Below are 21173 nucleotides of genomic sequence, written 5' to 3'. Positions count from 1 at the left end.
AAGCCTCCAGTGATGGAGCCACCACAACTTCTGGTGGCAAGTTGTTCCACTGATGGTTCTCACCGTCAGGATTTTTTTTCCCCCTCCTTGATTAGTTTCCATCCATTGCATCGTAATCAAACATTTCAAAGAGATCCTCCCTAGTTTGTTGGACTGTAAAGGGAGTGGGGGAGAGATGTTCTTTCAGACTGGGCAAGATTGACGTAAGCCCTTCGAGGTAGCCCAGATGGGAAGCACCACCCAAGAATACTCAGCGTGTCTTTTCTTCTAAGCTTACCGTACGTCAGCCTTGTGGACTAACCAGTTAATGGCTCGCGTGAATGGGAGACGGGAGGAAGAGCCACCGAGAACGGTCAGATAAGAGGCAGGTGAGCCCTCAGAAGGAAAGGGAAGTGGTAAACCATCTCACAGAAGGGGCCCTTCCCTACTTTTTTGGACTGTAAAGGTGATGGTGGCGGTGGGGGGGGAGGGGGGAAGAGATGTACTTTCAGATTTGCAAAGCTGCTACCCCTTCGAGGTAGCCCAGATGGGGAAGCACCACCCCCGGTATACCAGCTCTGTCTTTATTCTAAGGTGACATTGAGAGAAGCTCGCAAGAGGTCGATCTTGTGGACTGCCCAGTTGAGGTCACGCTATGTGCAAATGAACTTATGAGACGGGAGGAAGAGCCACGGAAGAGGCCACAGTCAGAGAAGAGGCAGCTGAGTCCACAGAACAAAAGGGTCTGCCTAAAATCTACTTCTAGTCTTCCCGTGGTCTCTCTTCTTTCTCGATCTGGTCCATCTTGAAGGGTTGACAGTCAACCAGCCCTATCTGTTTCTTGGTGTAGAACGTCCCAAAATATCGGAAATAAACTTTACCGTATTTTCTAGCGTATAAGAGGACTTTTTAACCCATGAAAATCTCAAAAGTCAGGGGTCATCTTATAGGCCGGGTGCTGAAACTTTAGGGACAGGGCTGGCTGGAAAACCTGGAGCGGATCTCCTATTTGGTCTGCGCAGGGAAAGTGGGACCAATTGGAGAAGAAGCTGCAGTCTGTGATTTTTTTACAGGCTGGGGTCTGGGCGTCTTTCCTTCTCAAGTTGAAGACCAGCTGTAGTCTATCCCAACTTGAAAGGCAGGTGGGGAAGGCAGCAGCCAGAGCAGCTGCTTAGCTCTAAGGACACATTTGGCTCAGGAACTGGGCCGGCGGGCTGGAAAACCTGGAGCGGATCTCCCATTTGGTCTGCACAGGGAAAGCTTTAGAGTGAATAAGGAAAAGTTTAATCCACTTGCACTGTTTTATGTTTACATGTTTGATGAAAAACAGCCTTACGTTTATAAGTGACAGTTTTCCTACTAAGTGCCTGCATGTCATAAGCATTTGAATTAAAATTACCATATTAAAATAAAATCTGATGTTTTTTAATTTTTATTTGGTGTGCGTTGGAAGAGGGGTAGTCTTATAAGGCGAGTATAGCCCAAATCCTATAATTTAACAGGAAATGTAGGCGGTCATCTTATACGCCCAGTCGTCTTATACGCCGGAAAATATGGTATCACAGAAATAGCCTTATTTCCTTAGTTTCTTCAACTGTGAGAGAGGGGGAAGAGATGTTCCTTCAGACTTGAAAGATTGACGTTACCCCGTGGAGGTGGTCTATCTTTATGCTAAGGTTACATAAACATCCATTCCTCCCGTCTCCCCTCCACAAAAAATCATTTCCGCAGACCACGACATCCCATTTCAAAGGACCCAACGCAGCCCTGTGCCCTGATCAAAAAAGATCTTGCTGAATGAGAGGATTTGATCCATTAAGGTCCACGTTTTATAAACATCTGCAGGCAATGCAGGGAGACAAGAATTAATGGGCTTTGAAGTCAAAAGCCACCAAGGGCCCTCTGTCCTCCCTAAGATAAGAGATTGGAAGCTTTTCTTAAGAAAACCTATGAAGTCAGCACTGACGGAGGGTCCAAGCAGGGCAAACTTTGATGGATGAGGGTGGGATTCTGACAGCCGCTGCAGATAAATGTTCTATCTCCCCACCCACCCCAAGGAAAATTGCCATCAAGCAGGGCTTGATGTCAGGAGCGTTCACTGCAGTGGCTTCTACAAAGCAAATGTCACCTTTAAAAATAATGAATGCCAGCCCCTCGACCCTTCTTGGCTGAAGGGTGGGCTTCCTTGGCAGTTGCTCCGAGCGGCAGACTGCATCACAGATGGCTTGAGAGGGAATTCTAATAAGGAACTTGTACAGGAATCAAATTGGATTTGCCGCTCTCTCATTTGGGTTTCATGGACTAGGAGAGTAGAAGCAAGACAGAAGATTGCCGTGGTAGGGAGACGACCTTGGTGAAGTAATTCAGAGGCAGTTCTATGAAACAGGTCTTGGGACTGAGGGTGGATCTTTCCTCCTGATTTCCTGGAGTAGAAGTTGGGGAAGGGAAGGACGATGCAGTTGGGAAGAATCCTGTAGGATTCCGTTAGCCGGTCTGCATAAAATCTAGTCCCTAGTCATCCTGTGGTCTCTCTCTTTCTTGATCTGGTCCATCTTGAAGGGCTGACAGTCAACCAGTCCTATGTTTCTTGACGTAGAAACTCCCAAAGTATCAGGAGTAAGTAGTCCAGCCTCTGCTTGAAGACTTGAGAAAGGAAGAACTCACGTTTTAATGCCATCGTCATTGCTTAGATGTTTAAGCACCCAACACCCAAACCTATCCTCCTACATTAAGGGTCAAGGTTGAATTGCTAAGATGCTTGTTAACTTTTGTCGTTACTCAACTTGCCATATAAAGGGGGGGAGGAAGGAGAGAAAACCCTGGAAAAAAAACCTGGGAGTTTCAAGAAGCCGCCCACGGACCTTGAGACCCAAGGTCATCAAAAGCAGAAGTGGACAATTCCCGTAACAGACAGAAAAGATGTGATTGGGCAACGTGGGGGTTACAAAAGACCCATTGTTAACTAATCAAGATTTTAGCGTGGGGAAAACTATCGAGTTGATTTTGCTTCTTCAGTGCCGCTCTGTGTATTCAATAAAGATGATCTCTTATGGCACCTCAAGACCGTAGACTTTCTTCCAATACTGAATTCGCCAGCCGGATGGTTGACATTAAGCTGAAACCATTGCTAAAATCCAAAGTACAACTGATGGAAGTCAATGAAAGCAGATTCCAGAGAATTGTTCTGCTAACCCTGGTACAGTTCCCACTTCTAGCCTAGCAAACATTAATTTTTGAGCCTGGTAGCCACGTTCAGGATGTCCTCTGTCTGGCCGTCTTCTGCTTCCCTCCAACTCACAAAGCCTAACCATTGTAGTGCATCAAGTGTCTACATCACGCACCCAAAGCATACGAGTTCGCTTTGCTGATCGTCGCTTTAAGGGAACACCTGACCTTCCATTGGTTATTGGATGGACTAGTTCAGGAGTAGGCAACCTTGGCTCTTTTATGACTCGTGGACTTCAACTCCCAGAATTCCTGAGCTGGCATGGCTCAGTTTGGAAACCTCTCCCTTTCCCCTCAGCATGGCTGGCTCAGGAATTCTGGGAGTTGAAGTCCATGAGTCATAAAAGAGCCAAGGTTGCCTACCCCTGGACTAGTTCTGCTTTGAACTCTACGGTCCACCTTGGATCCAAGGGCATATGTGGGCGATTCAAAATGCCCCTATCCCAGAAGGCCAGCTGGCAACGGTTGCTTCTGGCTGTCCTTCAGTTCTCTATCTCCTTCGAAGATCTTGCTGAAGAGAGCCACAAAAGATGACCTTGGAGACGGAACGTAGCCACTAGCAAAACATGAATTAAGCCTTCATGAGCAGGCTCCATGACGGTCACAGAATACCACTAGTTCGCCTTAGTTTGGCAAGATTGCTGTCTACGTCCTTCTAGGTTTTTGAAGCCGCTGCCTTCAGAAGACCCCAACAGCCACCATTTTTCTTTCAGGATTCCAAGAAACACGGGGATTGGAGTCACTTGAGAAATTCCTTCTGAGAAAAAAGTAACTAATTACGCAGGGAGGGGTCAGCACCAGGTTCTTAGAACGTCTGAATACGAAGGCAATTTTGCATCTGCTCTTTTTGCAGCGCCTGCAACTTAAAAGCCAGGAGGGGGAAAAAAATATCTCTTCTTTTAAAAGCACTCTGTTCCTTTTTTTTTTCCCCTCTCTTCCCCCTGAGGAGCGTATGTCCTTCATCCATCTCTTTTTATGGCCATTTGAAAAACCACCACGAGCCAAATAAAGGCCATTCCTAGCATTTTAGAAAATATTTATTCCAAAGGAAAAAAAAGGTTCACTCCTTACAAATTTGAACTGGAACATTCTCAATATTGCAGTATGGTTATATATATATATATATATATATATATATGATATAGATAAAAAAGGCTAAGATGGATGCGATAAAAACAATTTCTCTCTCTTTTCTTTTTAAATTACAAAGTTAAAACACACACACACACAAAAAACAAAAAAAATAACAACACCCAGCTCCTTGGGATGTCGCTGAAGGATATACGTTTAAAATGTGTCGGAGCCGGAAACGAAAAAGACACCATGGGGTGTTCAAAAAGTTTTTGGATTTGCGCGAATGGGTTTCTTCCAAATACTTGTTTTAACGGACAACAATTTCAGCTTTAGAAAGTTCCGCTTAGGCCTAAGGGATTCACTAACCCAGAAATGAGTTCCTTTTCACTGTAGAAAGCTCTGCAGGGGGAAAAAATAAAGTAGCACAATTGGATCGTTGTTGGTTTTTTTTACCAAATAGCAACCAAAACAATAACACCACCAGCCAAAAAAAAAAAAAGGATTTTTTCTGTACATCTTTCTTACAAAAAAAAATCGCTGTACAATGCCCCTAACTTGCCTACATTTTTGCCTGGATTAAAATGATCTTTCACCCGTCTTTGTATCGACTGGAAAGTAAAGAGTTTTTTAAAAAAAATGGGAGGGGGAATCCTTGCACATCAAGATCCTTGAGGTGGGGATAATTCTTTTTTTCTTTTCTTTTTTTTTATAAAAAAAATTGACTAGGACTCTTGGACAAGTCTCAACTCTTGCCAGGATGTTCACTCTTCTTGCTCACAAAGATAAAAATCAGATTGTTCGATGTGCAAAGTTCAAATCTCGTCCTTTAGATGACACACACACACATGCACACCCTGGACTGGAGTGATGTCAGCATGATAAGAAAGAATCTTAACTTTGAGATGAGAGTCTAACAAAGATGACAACTCGTGGAAACACGATCATGCTGGAAACATCGGGGCCAGGACGAATGAAGAACCATCCGTGATGGGTGTGAAGGACCTTGTCATGTCTCAACCGGCTTTGTTAGCCTTCAAGTCTTAAGGACACACCTACAGCCAGGGATGCCAGGCTGGGTCCATGCGACACAGGTTGTCTAAGCTATTAGCGGCCGCAACCAAGGTGTTGACTTTACTCTCTCCGCCTTCGAACTGAGCCAAGTTATGGAGCCGTGTCATGATGGCGGTCACAGCTTTCTGAACCAGCGACACCAGCTGTTGGCTGTCCATGTTCTCCGGCTGACCAGCCGCTGAGAGCGGGGAGGAGGTGTCCTCTTGGGTTTTCTTATGCCAAGCAATGGTTTCATCGCGCAGCACGGTTTTCAGGATGCCGTCAACCTGGAAGAGAAGAGAATAAGAGGTGGGAGGGACCTCGGAGGTCTTCTAGTCCAGCCCCCTGCTCAAGCAGGAGACCCAATACCATTCCAGACAAATGGCTGTCCGGTCTCTTCTTGAAAACCTCCAGAGTTGGAGCACCCACAGCTTCTGGAGATAAGCCTTTCCATTCATTAATAGTCTTCCAGAAAGTGCCCCACAACCTCTGAAGGCAAGCTGTTCCACTGATTAATTGTTCGAACCGTCAGGAAATTTCTCCTTATTTCTAGGTTGCTTCTCTCCTTGACTAGTTTCCACCTGTTGCTTCTTGTCCTACCTTCAGGTGCTTTGGGGAATGGGTTGAAACCGCCCCCACCCCTCTTTCTTTATGGCAACCCCTCAAATATTGGAAGACTGCTATCGTGTCACTCCTAGTCCTTCTTTTCATTAAACCTGACACACCCAATTCCTGCAAACATTCCTTCAGCCTCCAGCCCCCTAATCATCTTTGTGGCTCTTCTCTGCACTCTTTCCAGAGTCTCAACATCTTTTTTTTTATATCATGGCGACCAAATCTGGACGCAATATTCCAAGGGTGGTCTTACCCAAGGCATTATAAAGTGGTACTAACACTTCCCGCGATCTTTGATTCGTACGACGGTAGGTAAAAGATGAGCTAATTCCATCCAGGGGGCAGGAATGGGCTATTAATTTTTCCAAGGTGCCACAGGACAACCTTGAGCTGTTGTGGAGGGCTGAACCCAAAGGGCTGTGAAGAGGTGTAGGCAGACACACACACGCACATATGCAAGTCTTTTAAATATGGCCTCCTTCAACATAAAAGCAATTCATGTGGACCAGGCAGGGCCATACGTGGCTCAGAAGTCATAAAATGCCCAGTTCTGGATTAAAACGATGGTGGAATTTGGGACCAATTCCTGGAAATATTCTCTGATGCTTTTAGGACTTTCTGGGCCTTTATTTGAACTCTTTATGTCAAAACGTTCATTTAAGTATAAGCCAAATAAGAGAGTGTTTGAATGCACAGTCTGGACCAAGCCAGAAGGACTTGAAGCCGGAGGTCTTATACTTCAGAAACAAGGGAAATGATAAAATATTTTAATCGGATCCTCTTTTCGAGAGTGGGGTGGGGAGGTTGCATTTATGATCGTTTAGCCAGGATAAGAATCATAATGTATTACAATTTATGATAATTTATCCTGGGCGGTCATTGCAATCTGTTACAATTGATGCTAATTTGGCACAATTTATGGTAACGTCTCCGGGGTGATAATTGTAAATTATTATAAATGTAAATTTCTTTATTGCGGTCATTAACCGGCAGAGCCAAACTCATATTTAAATATCCAGAATATACAAATCTGTATCGACAACATCAGGATAGTTGTGATACTTTTATCTATCTCTACAGATAAAATATGGCTCTGCCATATTTTAACTCTCTTTTATTCTTGTTAAACTTAAATTTCAATGCTTTTAATACCCTTATCTTTATGTCTTTATACAACCGTAAGCCGCCCAGAGTAACTTGAGACAATGATACAGGCGGCATATAAATTTAATAAATAAATAGAAACAAAAGAAAACCAGTTTGGTTAAGGCGCCAGGCTAGAAACCAGGAAATGGTGAGTTCTAATCCCGCCTTAGCCATGCAAGCCAGTTGGGTGACTTTGGGCCAATCACCAGGAGCCTGTGAGTTCTAGTCCCGTCTTAGGCATGAACACCAGCTGGGTGACTTTGGGCCAATCATCAGGAGCCCGTGAGTTCTAGTCCCGTCTTAGGCATGAACACCAGCTGGGTGACTTTGGGCCAATCACCAGGAGACGGTGAGTTCTAGCCCCGTCTTAGGCATGAACACCAGCTGGGTGACTTTGGGCCAATCACCAGGAGCCCGTGAGTTCTAGTCCCGTCTTAGGCATGAACACCAGTTGGGTGACTTTGGGCCAATCACCAGGAGCCTGTGAGTTCTAGTCCCGTCTTAGGCATGAACACCAGCTGGGTGACTTTGGGCCAATCACCAGGAGCCTGTGAGTTCTAGTCCCATCTTAGGCATGAACACCAGCTGGGTGACTTTGGGCCAATCACCAGGAGCCTGTGAGTTCTAGTCCCGCCTTAGCCACGCAAGCCAGCTGGGTGACTTTGGCCAATCATTCTCTCTCAGCCCAACCCACCTCACAGGATTGTTGTTGTGAGGAAAACAGAAGGAGGAAGGTGTGCTGGATATGTCCACTGCCTTAAGCTACTTCAAAAAAAAATGAAGGCAGCAGACAAATAACAAATAATAAATCGATCGATTTAAAATCCATCCGTCCGTAAACCTTCTGGCAGCCGAGGGAGCGAACAGGTGCCCATTACCAGGGCTGCCACTACACCCTTACCTTGAAGTTTGGCTGAGCAAAACATCGAGCCACGGCAATCATGGAGGCTGTGAGGGGCCCGGAGACCCCGATGGTGGTGAGAAATTCCGAAATGTTTGGGGTGAGCCGGAACGGGACGGGACGGTTGGCGTCCAGATCCCCGGTAGCGTCGTTGATGTCAAACCGGAAATAGGCCACGTTTAACTTGCCCGTATCCTACACATTGGGACGACACAACAAGCACAACGTTGGAAGGAACGACAGACAAAAAAGGGGAAAGAAAATCTACTCCAAAATAATAACGCACAGCCCGGGGCCGCCTCCAAAATCTCCAGCGTGGCCCCCAGAGGCTTCCAAACACTTCGACCCCAAATTAATTGTTAACGTGACGGAAAAAGGCAATGCGTAGGAAGTCCTCAGCTTACAACCGTTTGTATAGCGGCCGAAGTTACAGCAGCGTCGAGAAAAAGTGAGCGAAGACTTGTTTTTCTTGGGCTCTTGCATTTTTGTTTATTTTTAGGAAGAAAGTGCCAGAAAAAAGGGGTAGTTATTTTTCCCACCTAGGGTTCCCCCCCCTTCTTCTGCCTTCTCCCCTCCTTGCATAATATCTGAATTATTCTCCAACTAATTTATTACCCAAACAAGATCACTTGCAGCACCCCTACGGCCGCCTGGTTAAAAATTCAGACAGATTTTAAACCTGAACTTTTTTTTTAATGAGGTATAATGCCAGAAAAGATTGATATATATTTGATTTTACATGGGATAACAGCGGCAAGAATCATAATCCCACAATGCTGGGGAAAAACGAGGAAATACCGCCAGAGGAAGGAATAATTAAAAAAATAAAATAAAATTAGAATGTGCAGAAATGGATGGACTTACTTTGAGGTGGAAAGAAAAAGAAGAAACAGTATACTTTCAAACTGGGGACTTATTTTATCAACGGACGGAGAAAAGAATAAAGGGTTAGGAATTAAATTTGTGTTAGCCAATGATAAACGCAGGCAACACCTTTGTTGAACAAGTGCTATTGAATTGCATGAAAAAAATTAATAAAAACTTTACCAAAAAAAAAAAAATTCAGATGCTTGGCGACGGGTTGATATTGATGACGGCTGCCGTGTGCCGGGGTGATGTGATGCCCTCTTGCGACTTTCTGACAACAGGGTAGCTTTTACAACCGTACGCAACCACTGCAGTGATTCGCTTAACATCCGTGGCAAGAAAGGACGCAAAATGGGGCAAGGCTCCCTTAACAAATATCCCGCTTAGGAACGGAAACCATGGGCTCTGTTGTAAGCCGAGGACTACCTGTGCTACCAAAGAGGAATGAGTCCCGGTTCTCTGTGTTTAATTTGCAAAATTTTAATGTCTAGGGGTTTAGATTTGAACCCACACACCCCTCCCTCAACCTTTTTTTTTTGGGGCAGGGGGTTGTCACGTGGCCCCCTAGAGATTAAGACTGAAAAAAGGGGGGGGGCAGCCTCTCCCTATTCAATGTTTGCGATAGGCAAGGTCGACATTCAGGCAGAATCCAGAGAGAGAGGCTTTTTCTAACACACACACACAGACACAAAAACCAGGCCGGTCAGGATCGGCACAGAGAGGTTAACAAGAAATTCAGCTTTGAACGCAGCCCTCTATTAACCAGCGTATAAAGATGACAGGCATAAACTTTCTCAGCAAGGTATCAATCCTGAATAATGGCTTCTTTTGTTGAGCTGCTGGATGGGTCAGCCCGAGGGGGTGGGAGTGAGTGTGGGTGTGGGGAGGGGGGAAATTGCCTCTTGTTTCTGCTTTTTTTCTCCATGCAGGAATTATCAACGTGCCACCTGACAATGCAGCTGAAAAGGTTGAGAGCTGGAAGGGGGAGGCAGAGAGGAGGAGGAGGAGGAGGAGGAGGAGGAGGATTGTAGGGACCTCAGTGCTCTCTGAGCTTGATTGTTTCCTTGCAGACATTTCATTACCCAACTAGGTAACATCATCAGTGCTAGAAGGGAATAGGGTTTGCAGAGAGGAGGAGGAGGAGGAGGAGGAGAAGGAGAAGAGGAGGAGGAGGAGGAGGGGAAGGAGGAGGAGAAGGGATCCATTAAAATTTCAGCAAACTCTTTTCACCTTAGGAGCAAGTCAAGGAAAAGACCAAAGACTTCTGATCTTCTTCCAAACCTCTTCACTGGCAACGGCCAAATAAGACATCTTGAGTTTCCTTCTTCTGTGAGGAACGGATGCGTGGTGCAAGTGGTCCTCGCCTTACGGCCACCACTGAACCCAACGCTTCCGTTGCTCAGCCAGACAGTTGTTAAGCAGCCCCATTTTGCAACCTTCCTTGCCACAATTGTTAAGTGAATCCCTGCACTGGTTTTAAGTCAGGGACAGGCTTGTTAAGTGAACCTGCCCTGCCCCGTTCGACTTTTGCTTGTCGGAAGGTCGCAAAAGGGGATCACAGGACCTACCCACCCCCCACCCCCGGGACACACTGCGACCGTTGTAAATAGAAGTCCATTGCCAAGGGTCTGAATTGTGAGGGTTGCGGCCACGGGGGAAGGCTGCAACGGTCATGTGGGAAAAGATCCAAGTCGCTTTTGGCCAGTGCCGCTGTAACTTCAAACGGTCGCTAAACAATCTCTTGTTAAGTCGAGGGCTACCCGGATCGGGGTGTATGGGCGTGAGCAGTTTCTCCCCCAAAATCTAAACGGGGGTGGTCACTGCACGGGTGACTTCTCGTGGACCAGGTCCATCAACACCGACCTGAGCAACCTGCAACATCTCCGGGTTGAGTCGGTTCAGGTGGAAGACGAATTCCGCAAAGCCAATCAGCGCCAGCTGGATGGTGAACATCTTCCGGAAGGTCCAGTAGTCGGTGGCGTTGGGGAACGTGTGAAGGGCCCACTCCTTCAGCATGCTGCGTGGCACCATGTTGCCCTGAACCTCTTTCAGGATATCCCGGAGGACCTGAGAAGGGAAAAGGGAAATTGATCAGGAGGTGGGCTGCTTACCTTGGCTGGCATAGGGAAGGGGTCTTCAAACTTGGCCCTCTTGATGACTTGTCCACAAGTCATCAAGAGGGCCAAGTTTGAAGACCCCTGGTGTAGGACAGTGGTAATAATAATAATAAGTTGGAAGGGACCTTGGAGGTCATCTAGTCCAACCCCCTGCTCAGGCAGGAAACCCTATACCATTTCAGACAAATGGCTGGCCAGTCTCTTCTTAAAAACTTCCAGTGTTGGAGCATTCACCTCTACTCCTCGGACCTCTGCGGGCTGCAATGTTATCACTGTGTGTGTGTGTGTGTGTGTGTGTGTGTGTGTGTGTGTCCGCAAAGGCTGGAGAAATGTTATATTTAAATCTTGAGTTAAAGTCTTGGGGGGAATGGGGTGTCCCTGGCCGTGGACTTTTTCCCCATCCCTGGGTCAAATCTTAACCGCTCAGTGCGGTGTTTCTCAACCTCTGTAACTTTTAAGACAGGTGGACTTCAACTCTCAACTGTGGCTGCGGAATGGCTTTCCCACGCTGCCTTGGGGAATCCTGGGACTTGACGTCCACCCATCTTCACGTTCCCCAGGTAGAGACACCCTGGACTAAGCGATCCTTCTGATCCTTCCAACTCTTTTATCATTCACGGCTGGCTGGAGAATCCTGGAAGAGTTGAAGGCCATCTATCTTGAAAGCTGCTGAGGTTGAGAAACATTCGTTCAGTTGGTCTCTAAAGGGCTGAGATCGGCCTCAAATCTCTACAGCGTGTTTTTTTTTTTTTTTTTTTGCTCCCACACCTTCTGCAGGCAAGCTGGGTCTCACGTGTAAAATATCCGTTAAGTCACCCGTAATGAATTACTACAGCATGAACGGGCTTAATTAATTGGAGTTGGAAATCGAGAGGGGAGCGGCTTGGAAAGAACAATCACTAGACTTGCTCGAATTAAATTATTTAGAGGGACAAAATTTCTCCGAGCCGAAGGCACAAGTGTCTTGCAAAAAAAAAAAAAAAGAGAGACAGATGCTCCAAGTCCCTTGATTTTTTTTTTTTTTTTTGTTAGGCTGGGCAAAAGAATGAAAAGGTTCCTTATTAGCAGGTGAACTTTCGAGATACGGAGCGCCTGGAATTTAAAACAAAAACAAAAACGGGGCCAAGGACAGCCTATAAATTTTAAACCTTTTAAGCTAACCGTTTCTGATCAGAAATGGATGAGCAAGGATGGTAATGGAGGATTAATGTGTACCTACTCCTTCTCGGGAAGAGTCAAACTGTGTTTTGGTCAGCGTCAGGCGATTGAGGGAAAGGCGTGGGAAGAGAGTTTAAATGCCAACCGTAAAGGACTACTCTCTTGAGTAAACAACACGAGAACGTAGAATAACAGGACTGGAAGGGGCCTCTCGTAGGCCAGTGACGGCGAACCTTTTAAGAGACCGAGGGCCCAAACTGCAACTCAAAATCCTCTTATGTACTGTTGGGTGCCGGGTGGGCGTGGCCCATTGGGTGGGCATGGCTGCAGTGGTAACGGCAGACTGGGTGGGACGGAAAAGTTCAATCAATCAATTCCAGCTTTGTGAGAAGTTGAAATTGATTTGATATTGATTTTTAAGCGAAAAGGTGTCAATAAAACCCTGGGACTAGGGCAACGGCACGCGTGCCCACAGAGGGGGCTCTGCGTGCCACCTGTGGCACGTGTGCCATAGGTTCCCTGCCACGGTCATAGGCCATCTACTCCAACCTACTGCTCAAGCAGAAAAGCCTTTGCAATTTCAGACAAATGGCTGTCCAGTCTCTTCTTAAAAACTTCCAGTGTTGGAGCATTCACAGCTTCTAGAGGCAAGTAGTTCCACTGGTTAATTGTTCTAACTGTCAGGAAATTCCTCCTTAGTTCCAGGTTGCTTCTCTCCTTGGTTAGTTTCCATCTGTTGCTTCTTGTCCTGCCTTCGGGCACTTTGGAGAATAGCTTGACACCCCCCCGTCTTCTTTGGGCAGCCCCCCAAATATTAAAACATTGCTCTCCTTTCACCCCGAATCCTTCTCTTCATTAGGCTAAAGGTAAAGGTAAAGGTTCCCCCGCACATGCATTCTAGTTGTTTCCAACTAGGGGCCGGTGCTCATCTCCGTTTCAAAGCCGAAGAGCCAGCGCTTCTCCGAGGACGTCTCCGTGGTCATGTGGCCGGCATGACTAGACGCCAAAGGCGCACGGAACGCTGTTACCTTCCCACCTTCCCCCCCATTAGGCTATACTTCCTCAATTCCAGCAACCGTTCTTCGTCTGTTTGAGCCGCCAGTCCTTAAATCAATTTTTGCTCTTCTCTGCACTCTTTCTTTTTTTTTTTTTTTTAGAATCTTAGTATCTTTTTTCAATGCCGGTAACCAGAACTGGACGGTAAGTGGACGGCATTTCCCCGGGATGCAGTACCTGATGACTGGCCTGTGTCCCTCGTGCCTGGACGGTCGCCAGCCGGTCGTAGTAGCGAGAAATGGGGCTGTCGTGCTCAATCCCTTTCTTGGCGCACCGTTGCTTGTAGATCTCCACCAGGGACAGAGAAGATGGATTGTCCTCCACAAGGCGCATCTGGGGGGAGACAGCCACAACGCGGGGAACTGGAGAACGGAAACATCGGTGGGGTGGGGAGAGAGGACATATTCATTTTGTGGAAAACAGCAGCAAGGACCACCGCTAAAAAAATTCCAAAACACCCTAGCACACGTCCATCTACCTTCCAATCTTGCCCAGAAGCCCCGGTAATCTTTCTTCTAATCTCAATATGCCCTTGCTGGTCACTTAAGGCCGTAACTTTTAAGCTGAAGCACTCAAGGTGGCTATTTTGCACCTGAAATGTTTGTTGTGTACGCCCTCGTGTCTTGTATCCCTGACAGCTAACAAAGCCTATTCCATATCCTAGCCCAGGGGTGCCCAACCTTGACAACCCGTGGACTTCAAACCCCCAGAGTTGAAGTCCCAGAATTCCAGGAGCTGAAGTCCACAGCTAGCTGGGGGATTCTGGGAGTTGAATTCCGAGAGCTGATGTCCGCAGCTAGCTGGGGGGATTCTGGGAGTTGAATTCCGAGAGCTGAAGTCCGCAGCTAGCTGGGGGGATTCTGGGAGTTGAATTGCGGGAGCTGACGTCCGCAGCTAACTGGGGGATTCGGAGAGTGGAAGTCTCAGAATTTGGGGAGTTGAATTCTGGGAGCTGGAAGCCCACAGTCGGCTAGGGAATTCTGGGAGTTGAAGTCTCAGCATTTTCAGAGTTGAATTTCTGGGTGTTGCATTCTGGGAGCTGGAAGTCCACAGGTCTCAAAAGTTGCCAAGGTTGGACAGCCCTGAGCTAGCCTCTTGAGTTGAGCAGATTTTCCACTCAAAATCATGCAAGCTTTGTCCACCCGCAAAATCACAGCTACAATATTGAGCTGATTGATCCACTGCAGATGCTGCCGTTTAAAAAAAAAATCCACTCAGCACATTTTTAAAGCTTTTCTGACGTTCTACTGGAAACCTTACAGCCACGACGGAGGACAGCTGCAACGTGGCACGCCCTCTTTTGTGGGAGAGGAAAGTGGAGGAAGGCGAGGCCACCGTGTGCCTGCGTATGCTTTGCAATGGGTGGACAACTGTTGTCGAGGCTTGGATTGATCCCCAGGTCACCTCTTGAGCAGGGGGAAACAACGGGTGGGGGTTGAAAGAGAGGGCAGAGAGGACGTTTAAATAAAAGCCATAGTATTTTATCAACCATTATGCAGAAGCTGAGATGATTAAGTGCAGGGCACTGTGATCTTGGGCCATCCCTCACAGCATTCTCAAGAGCTTGAGAAAGAGAAAGGAAGGGGGAGGGGGAGAGAGGGGGTGAAGGAGGGAGGGAGGAAGAGAGATGGGAGAGAGGAAGAGGAAGAGAGAGAGAGAGGAGAGAGGAGAGAAGAGAGAGAAGAGAGAGGAGAGAGAGGGGGGAAGGAGGGAGGGAGAGAGAGGGATGAGAGAAAGAGAAAGAGAAAGAGAGTGGAGAGTGGAGAAAAGAGAGAGAGGGGAGAGAAGAGACAGAAAAGAGAAGAGAGAGGGAGGGAAGGGGGGGAGGGAGAGAGAGGGATGAGAGAGAGAAAGAGAGAAGAGAGGAAAAGAGAGAGGAGAGAGAAGAGAGAAACAGAGGGAGGGAGGGAGGGAGAGAAGAGGGAGAAAAGAGAGAGAGAAGAAAGAGAGAGGGAAGGAGGGAGGGAGGGAGGGAGAGAGAGAAGAGAGAGAAGAGAAAAGAGAGAGGGAGAGAGGGAAGGAGGGAGGGAAGGAGAAAGAGATGAGGGAGGAGAGGAGAGAAGAGAGAAGAGAGAGGAGAGAAAAGAGAGAGACGGAGGGAGGGACGGAGAGAAGAAAGAGAAAAGAGAGAGAGAGAGAGGGAAGGAAGGAAGGAGAGAGCGCGCTCACAATAAGACCACCCAAAATTGACAATCAACCTGGCAAAGATGAAGTCTGAACAAGCTAACATATAACTCTAGGAAGGATGCCCAGTTGCCTGCCTCAGTTGCTACACCACGCTACTGGAGATCTGAAGGCCACTAGCCTGATTGCAAATATATGTTAAGTTATAGTTCAAAGATTTATTGCTCAAGCCTAAACACAGGGATCGGGTCAACTAGCGTTCATTATTCAATTGGTGCCAGGTTAAGGGCCAATGAAAGCCAAGTGGGGTTGGACTTGAACCCTTTGTGACAGCGTGAAGAACTCTAGGCTGATGACCCACTTAACTCCACCCTCCCCAGCTCTACCGGCTCTATTCTGAGAGGCAGGAAGGAAGGCTGGTTTTCGTATAGATTAACAATCCAAGTTTGCTTTCCTTATCTCGCCGTGGGTCTAGTCTGGGCGGCTTTCAACAATAATAAAATGATATCTATCTATCTATCTATCTATCTATCTATCTATCTATCTATCTATCTATCTATCTATATCTATCTATCTATCTATATGTTTTAAATGTTTGTTAAGCATATATATATGTGTGTGTGTGTGTGTGTGTGTGTGTGTGTGTGTGAATTTTTTTTTGGCTTGCTAACAAAGAATAAAGGGAGACCGATATGATCATTTCAAACTTAGTTGTTCTCATCAGTCAGCCATACCCTTCTGAGATTTGAACCTGCGAATCGACTGCGTCTTAAGCAGTTCTTTTAACCCCTAGGCCACAGGCTCTCTCTCTCTCTCTCTCTCTCTCTCTCTCTCTCTCTCTCTCTCTCTCTCTCTCTCTCTCTCTCTCTCTGTTAGCTGAGAAGCAAGGAACATATGTGTTAAATGTTTGTTAAGCATTCAGAATACACTTGCTTAGTCCCAGACACAGGACAAATCTTATTTCCTGTTTCAGCCTAGCCCAAGGCCATCCACAGGCAGTAGCCACAGCAGTGGTCATCGGTCTCCCTTTATCCTTTGTTAGCAAGCCATGTATAAATATCAAAAAGTAAAAATAACAATAGTAAAGGAATAAAAGAATAAACAATGGAAGTACAATGACTTTAATTTTAAATTTGTATTAATTTATGGGCATTGTTTAATCATGTTTTAATAATTTTAATTTTTGTATCTAGTTTTTATGTATTGCCCTGTTCACCGCCCTGAGTCCCTCGGGAGAAGGGCGGTATACAAATTAAATTAATAAATAAATAAATAAATAAATAAATAAATAAATAAATAAATAAATAAATAAATAAATAAATAACGTGAAATGAAAAAGATGAGCGGGGCGGGAGAGCGAGAAACACAGAGGTAAGGTGGAGTCAGCTAGTCGGTCCTGAAGCCACCTCCAAGTGACATACACTCTTGTTGGGCTTCCAAGCCCAAAAATTTGGACCAGAACCTCCGTCGCTAAGCCATGCGGTCATTAAATGAGTCACCAGCCTTCACAAGGTTTAACTTCCCATTTACGGGCCCTGCCAGATTGCTGTTTCTTTAAAGACAGGCTTGGAAAAGCTCCATCGTTTTTTTTAATTTGCCAAGCCTTGGATAGCGTGAATTGGACCTTGTTGCAAACAAATAAGAGCTGTCAAAATTTGGGTGCAGAAAAGAGAAAAGGAAGGGAAAAAAAGCATTAAAGTAACAATACATCTCATCTCAAATGGGTTGTTCAAAATGACTCTGATTGAAGTATTTACTTTCCAAGCATATTCTTGGTGGGTGTTTTATTTTTAGATTTTTTCCCCCCCTTTTATTATATGCAAAGCGTTATTGTGCGACAGGCCACTATATGTGTAGTCAGCCATTAGTAAACTCACAGAACGCTTAAAAAAAAACTATAATAAATAAAGCCTCCAGAACAAAACAAAAAAAAGGTTTTGTTGAATGCTATAATCAAATATAATTGAGAAGCAAAAAAAAAAAAAGACGCACGTAAATTGTAACGGAAGAGAAATCTGACATTTTAACAGAGCGGTATGAATTAACAATGCCAGTATTATGTTATTTTGCCAACACAGAGACCATTATGTTCTGCTGCTAAGCAAGATGGCCGTTAAGTGAATCATGCCCAATTTTATGACCAGTCCAATTTCCTACTCTGCAATACATACACCTCTGAAAGAGGATCGCCCAAGGAAAAAGACGTCACCAATTCACAGGACAGCCTGTTCCACTAGTTGACTCAGCTTGTACCATCCGGTCGTTCCTCTGGATGTCTAACCTGAAACCTACAACCTAGTTTTAATAATAATAATAATAATGTTGGAAGGGACCTTGGAGGTCATCTAGTCCAACCCCTGCTCAGGCAGGAAACCCTACACCATTTCAGACAAATGGCTGTCCAGTCTCTTCTTAAAAACCTCCAGTGATGGAGCACCCACAACTTCTGGAGGCAAGCTGTTCCACTGGCTAATTGTCCTCACTATTAGGAAATTCCTCCTTAATTCTAGGTTGCTTCTCTTCTTGATTAGTTGCCATCCGTGGCTTCTTGTCAGGGGGCTTTGGAGAATAGCTTGACTCCCTCTTCTTTGGGGCAGCCCCTGAGATACTGGAAGACAGCTATCAAGTCCACCCTCGCCCTTCTCTTCGTCAAACTAGACATACCCAATTCCAGCAACTGTTCCTTATGATTTACTGGTTCAGCCCTGTCAGGCCACAGAGAATAAGTCCATTTTTGGTGTAACTATCCTTCAGCTATCTGAAGATGACAATCGTTCATCCACTTGGGAGCCTCAACAACTCCAGATCCTTTAACTGTCCCTCACAGGATGTGGTTTCCAGAACTGTCACCATGTTAGTAGATCTGCTCTAACTCCTAATTATTCTCTAATGCACCAGAAGGCAGAAGAAGATGGAAGATTGTTAAAGAGAGATCCAAGGTAGAACGAAGGAGAAATAGGGGTGACAGGAGAGCAGCCTTCCAATGTTTGAGGAGCTGCCCCAAAGAAGAGGGAGTCAAGCTATTCTCCAAAGCGCCTGAAGGCAGGACAAGAAGCAACGGATGGAAACTAACCAAGGAGAGACGCAACCTGGAACTAAGGAGAAATTTCCTGACAGTGAGGACAATTAACCAGTGGAACAACCTGCCTCCAGAAGTTGTGGGTGCTCCGTCACTGGAGGTTTTTAAGAAGAGATTGGACAGCCATTCGACTGGGATGGTATAAGGGTTAGGGTTTTCAAATGTGGCCGTTTTATGACTTGTGAGCTTCTACTCCCAGAACTGCTCCGCCAGCCTGCCTGGCTGAGGAATTCTGGGAGTTGCAAGTCCACAAGTCACAAAAGGGCCACGTTTGAAGACCCCTGGTATGAGGTCTCCTGCCTCATACAGCCAGTGGGTTGGGCTAGAACACCTCTGGGTTCCCTTCCACGGCTATCTTCTATGTTCTGATTTTGGCCTGTCCCTTCTCACAGTTCACAGAACGGAGAACAATCTTTCCCCCACCCACCCACCACCCCAACGTTAAAGCATTTCTGTTGCCCCTTCAACCTTCCCAAACTGACCGGTGAAGAAAAGGTGTCTCTTGGTGGTCTCTTTTCTCTTTTCTAAACAAGGGTTCAGGAGGCGAAGAAGCTGCAGGACCCGTTCCTCTCGGCGCGACTCGGTCAAGCAAGCGTCGTTCATGACAAGGTAAGGGTAAATCTTCCCATTGTGGCCTCGGATGTAGAGCCTTCGGGCTGCCGTGTTGTGTTTCTGTACTATCTCTACTCTGGGCATAAATCTATCGTGGGGGAGGGAGGGGGGGAGGAGAAGGGGAAAAAAAAAGAGATAAAAATAGCAGCTGAGTTTCCAGATTCTTAAAGCTTCGTTGTTGTCTTTTTTTTCCCTCCTTGGAGATGAAAGCCAGATATTAAAAAAAAAAATGAAAGAAAAAAAAGGAAGAATTCTATTACCTTACTTAAAAAAAAAAACCCGCTAACAATAGGAAGCCCATTATGCCGTTCGACGAACGCCGGCGTTATGAATTTTTTTTTTGTAACGGTACAACCTTTTAAAAGCAACTGCGTTTTTTCTATTACGGAGCTCAGCGTAGATTAGTGTTTTCTCAACTACACACCGTCCCTTTTGTCTCCTTCAAACCGAGTGACAAAACTTCCTCTAAAATGCACGCAGAGGGAGGGCGGGGGGGGGGAAGAAAGGAGCCCGCTGGAGAACGCAATCGGAAAACCGCTTTTCTGAGCCAGAAACAACACAACCCCTGTGAGGAGATGTGTGTGTGTTTTGTGTGTGTGTGTGTGTGTGTGTGTGTGTGTGTGTTCCTGAGCACCAAACCTGGCTGGACTGTGGCATCCTCAAGCGGAGCTGGACTACGGGGGGGGGGGGTCCCTGAGTCACAGTCTGGGAAAAAGACTGGTCTGTATACCAGATAGTCCTATTGACTTACAACCACTTGTATAATGACTGTCTGAAGTTGCAACGGCACCGGAAAAAAAGATTTAGGACCGCTTTGCGCTCTCGTTTAGCACATCGTGAGTGCTAGAAAGAAGTGGAGCTGGCTCTCTGTTTATAGAACCAGCCCCTTCTATCTATCTATCTATCTATCTATCTATCTATCTATCTATCTATCTATCTATCTATCTATCTATCTATCTATCTATTTATTTATGGGGCTTATATCCCGCCCTATCTCCCGAAGGACTCAGGGCGGCTAACAGCAATAAATATACAATAAATACAGAAATTAAGATAAAATTAAAATTAAAGGCCTCCGTACAATAAATTAAAATTAAAAATTAAAATAAATTAAAAATTAAGAGTTAAAAATTGTAAACATAATTAAAATAAAAATTAAACATAATTAAATCCCTGTCAGCCCAGGTCAGCCAGTTGAAAAAGGAGTGTTTTGAGGCCGCAGCGAAAGGACTGGAGATCTGGGGCCATCCGAAGCTCAGATGATGTTACCTAGTTGGGTAGGGAAACGTCTGCAAGAAAACCATCAAGGCCAGAGTACATCAAGGACCCCCACAGTCTTCAGCTTCTCTTCCACTCCGCCAACTCCACTCGCTTCTAGCACTGATGATGTTGCCTAGTTTGGTAATGAAACACAAGTCTTCCTTCTCCTTCCCCTCCTCTTCTCTACAAACCCCAATCCCTTCTAGCACTGATGATGTTACCTACTCTGGTAATGCAACGTCTGCAAGAAAACAACCAGGCTCAAGACAGCACCAAGGACCCCAGAGGCTTCCTCTTGCTCTTCCTTCTCCTTCCCTTTCTCCTCCCTCTTCCACTCCGCAAAAACCCCACTCACCCCCTTCTAATACTGACCATGTTACATAGTTGGGTAATGAGATGTCTGCTAGAAAACAGCCCAGCTCAGAGAGCACCAAGGACCCCACGGTTCAAATCCTGAGCTACAAAGATCCTCTTTTTTATCAGCGTCTTCTACCACCTTGCTTTCAAAGCCACGGCTTGAAAAGATTTCCAACGAAATCCCGTGAAAAAAGAAAACGTGGGACGGCGATATCCAGGATTAACAAGAGTACAATCAAGTTCTCCATTTTACTCGCCTTCCCTTACCGGGCAATTTTGATGTAGTAGTGTGTCGGTTTTGGCATAAGAAATTCCCCTGGAATTTCCACTTCAGCAGTCTGAGCAGAGAAGTTGCTAAGAAAACGGCATTTTTCCTCGATGAGAAAAAATTTGGGCAGCTGTTTGGTCTTGGCCTCCAGGATTTTGATCCACTTCTTCAGTTTCGAAATGAGATTGTGGAGTTTCATGGAGCCCGGCACGCTGAAGTCGAAATCTAGAAGAGAGAAGGGGAGGAAAAAAAGAAAAACCATTTGTTAAAAACTTGGACGGAAAG

General features: G+C 45.9%; 1 protein-coding gene across 1 annotated transcript in view; it reads right to left on the bottom strand.

Moving 5' to 3' along the window:
- Nucleotides 1-4270: 4270 nt before the first annotated feature.
- The window catches only part of TRRAP (transformation/transcription domain associated protein), a 101917-nt gene continuing 85014 nt past the window's right edge, over nt 4271-21173 (bottom strand). Inside the window, exons 65-70 of the mRNA XM_083372449.1 lie at nt 20888-21113; nt 18874-19091; nt 13366-13550; nt 10721-10924; nt 7991-8185; nt 4271-5615 (exon numbers count right to left, since the gene is read on the bottom strand). Of these exons, the coding sequence (XP_083228575.1) occupies nt 5331-5615; nt 7991-8185; nt 10721-10924; nt 13366-13550; nt 18874-19091; nt 20888-21113 (1313 nt within the window). The 3' untranslated portion in view covers nt 4271-5330. The remainder of the gene's footprint in view (nt 5616-7990; nt 8186-10720; nt 10925-13365; nt 13551-18873; nt 19092-20887; nt 21114-21173) is intronic.

This window comes from Vipera ursinii (assembly GCF_947247035.1).
Source record: "Vipera ursinii genome assembly, chromosome: 13".
Lineage (NCBI taxonomy): Eukaryota > Metazoa > Chordata > Lepidosauria > Squamata > Viperidae > Vipera > Vipera ursinii.
The sequence above is the reverse complement of the archived record's forward strand: the minus strand, read 5'-3'. Positions and strand labels throughout refer to the sequence as shown.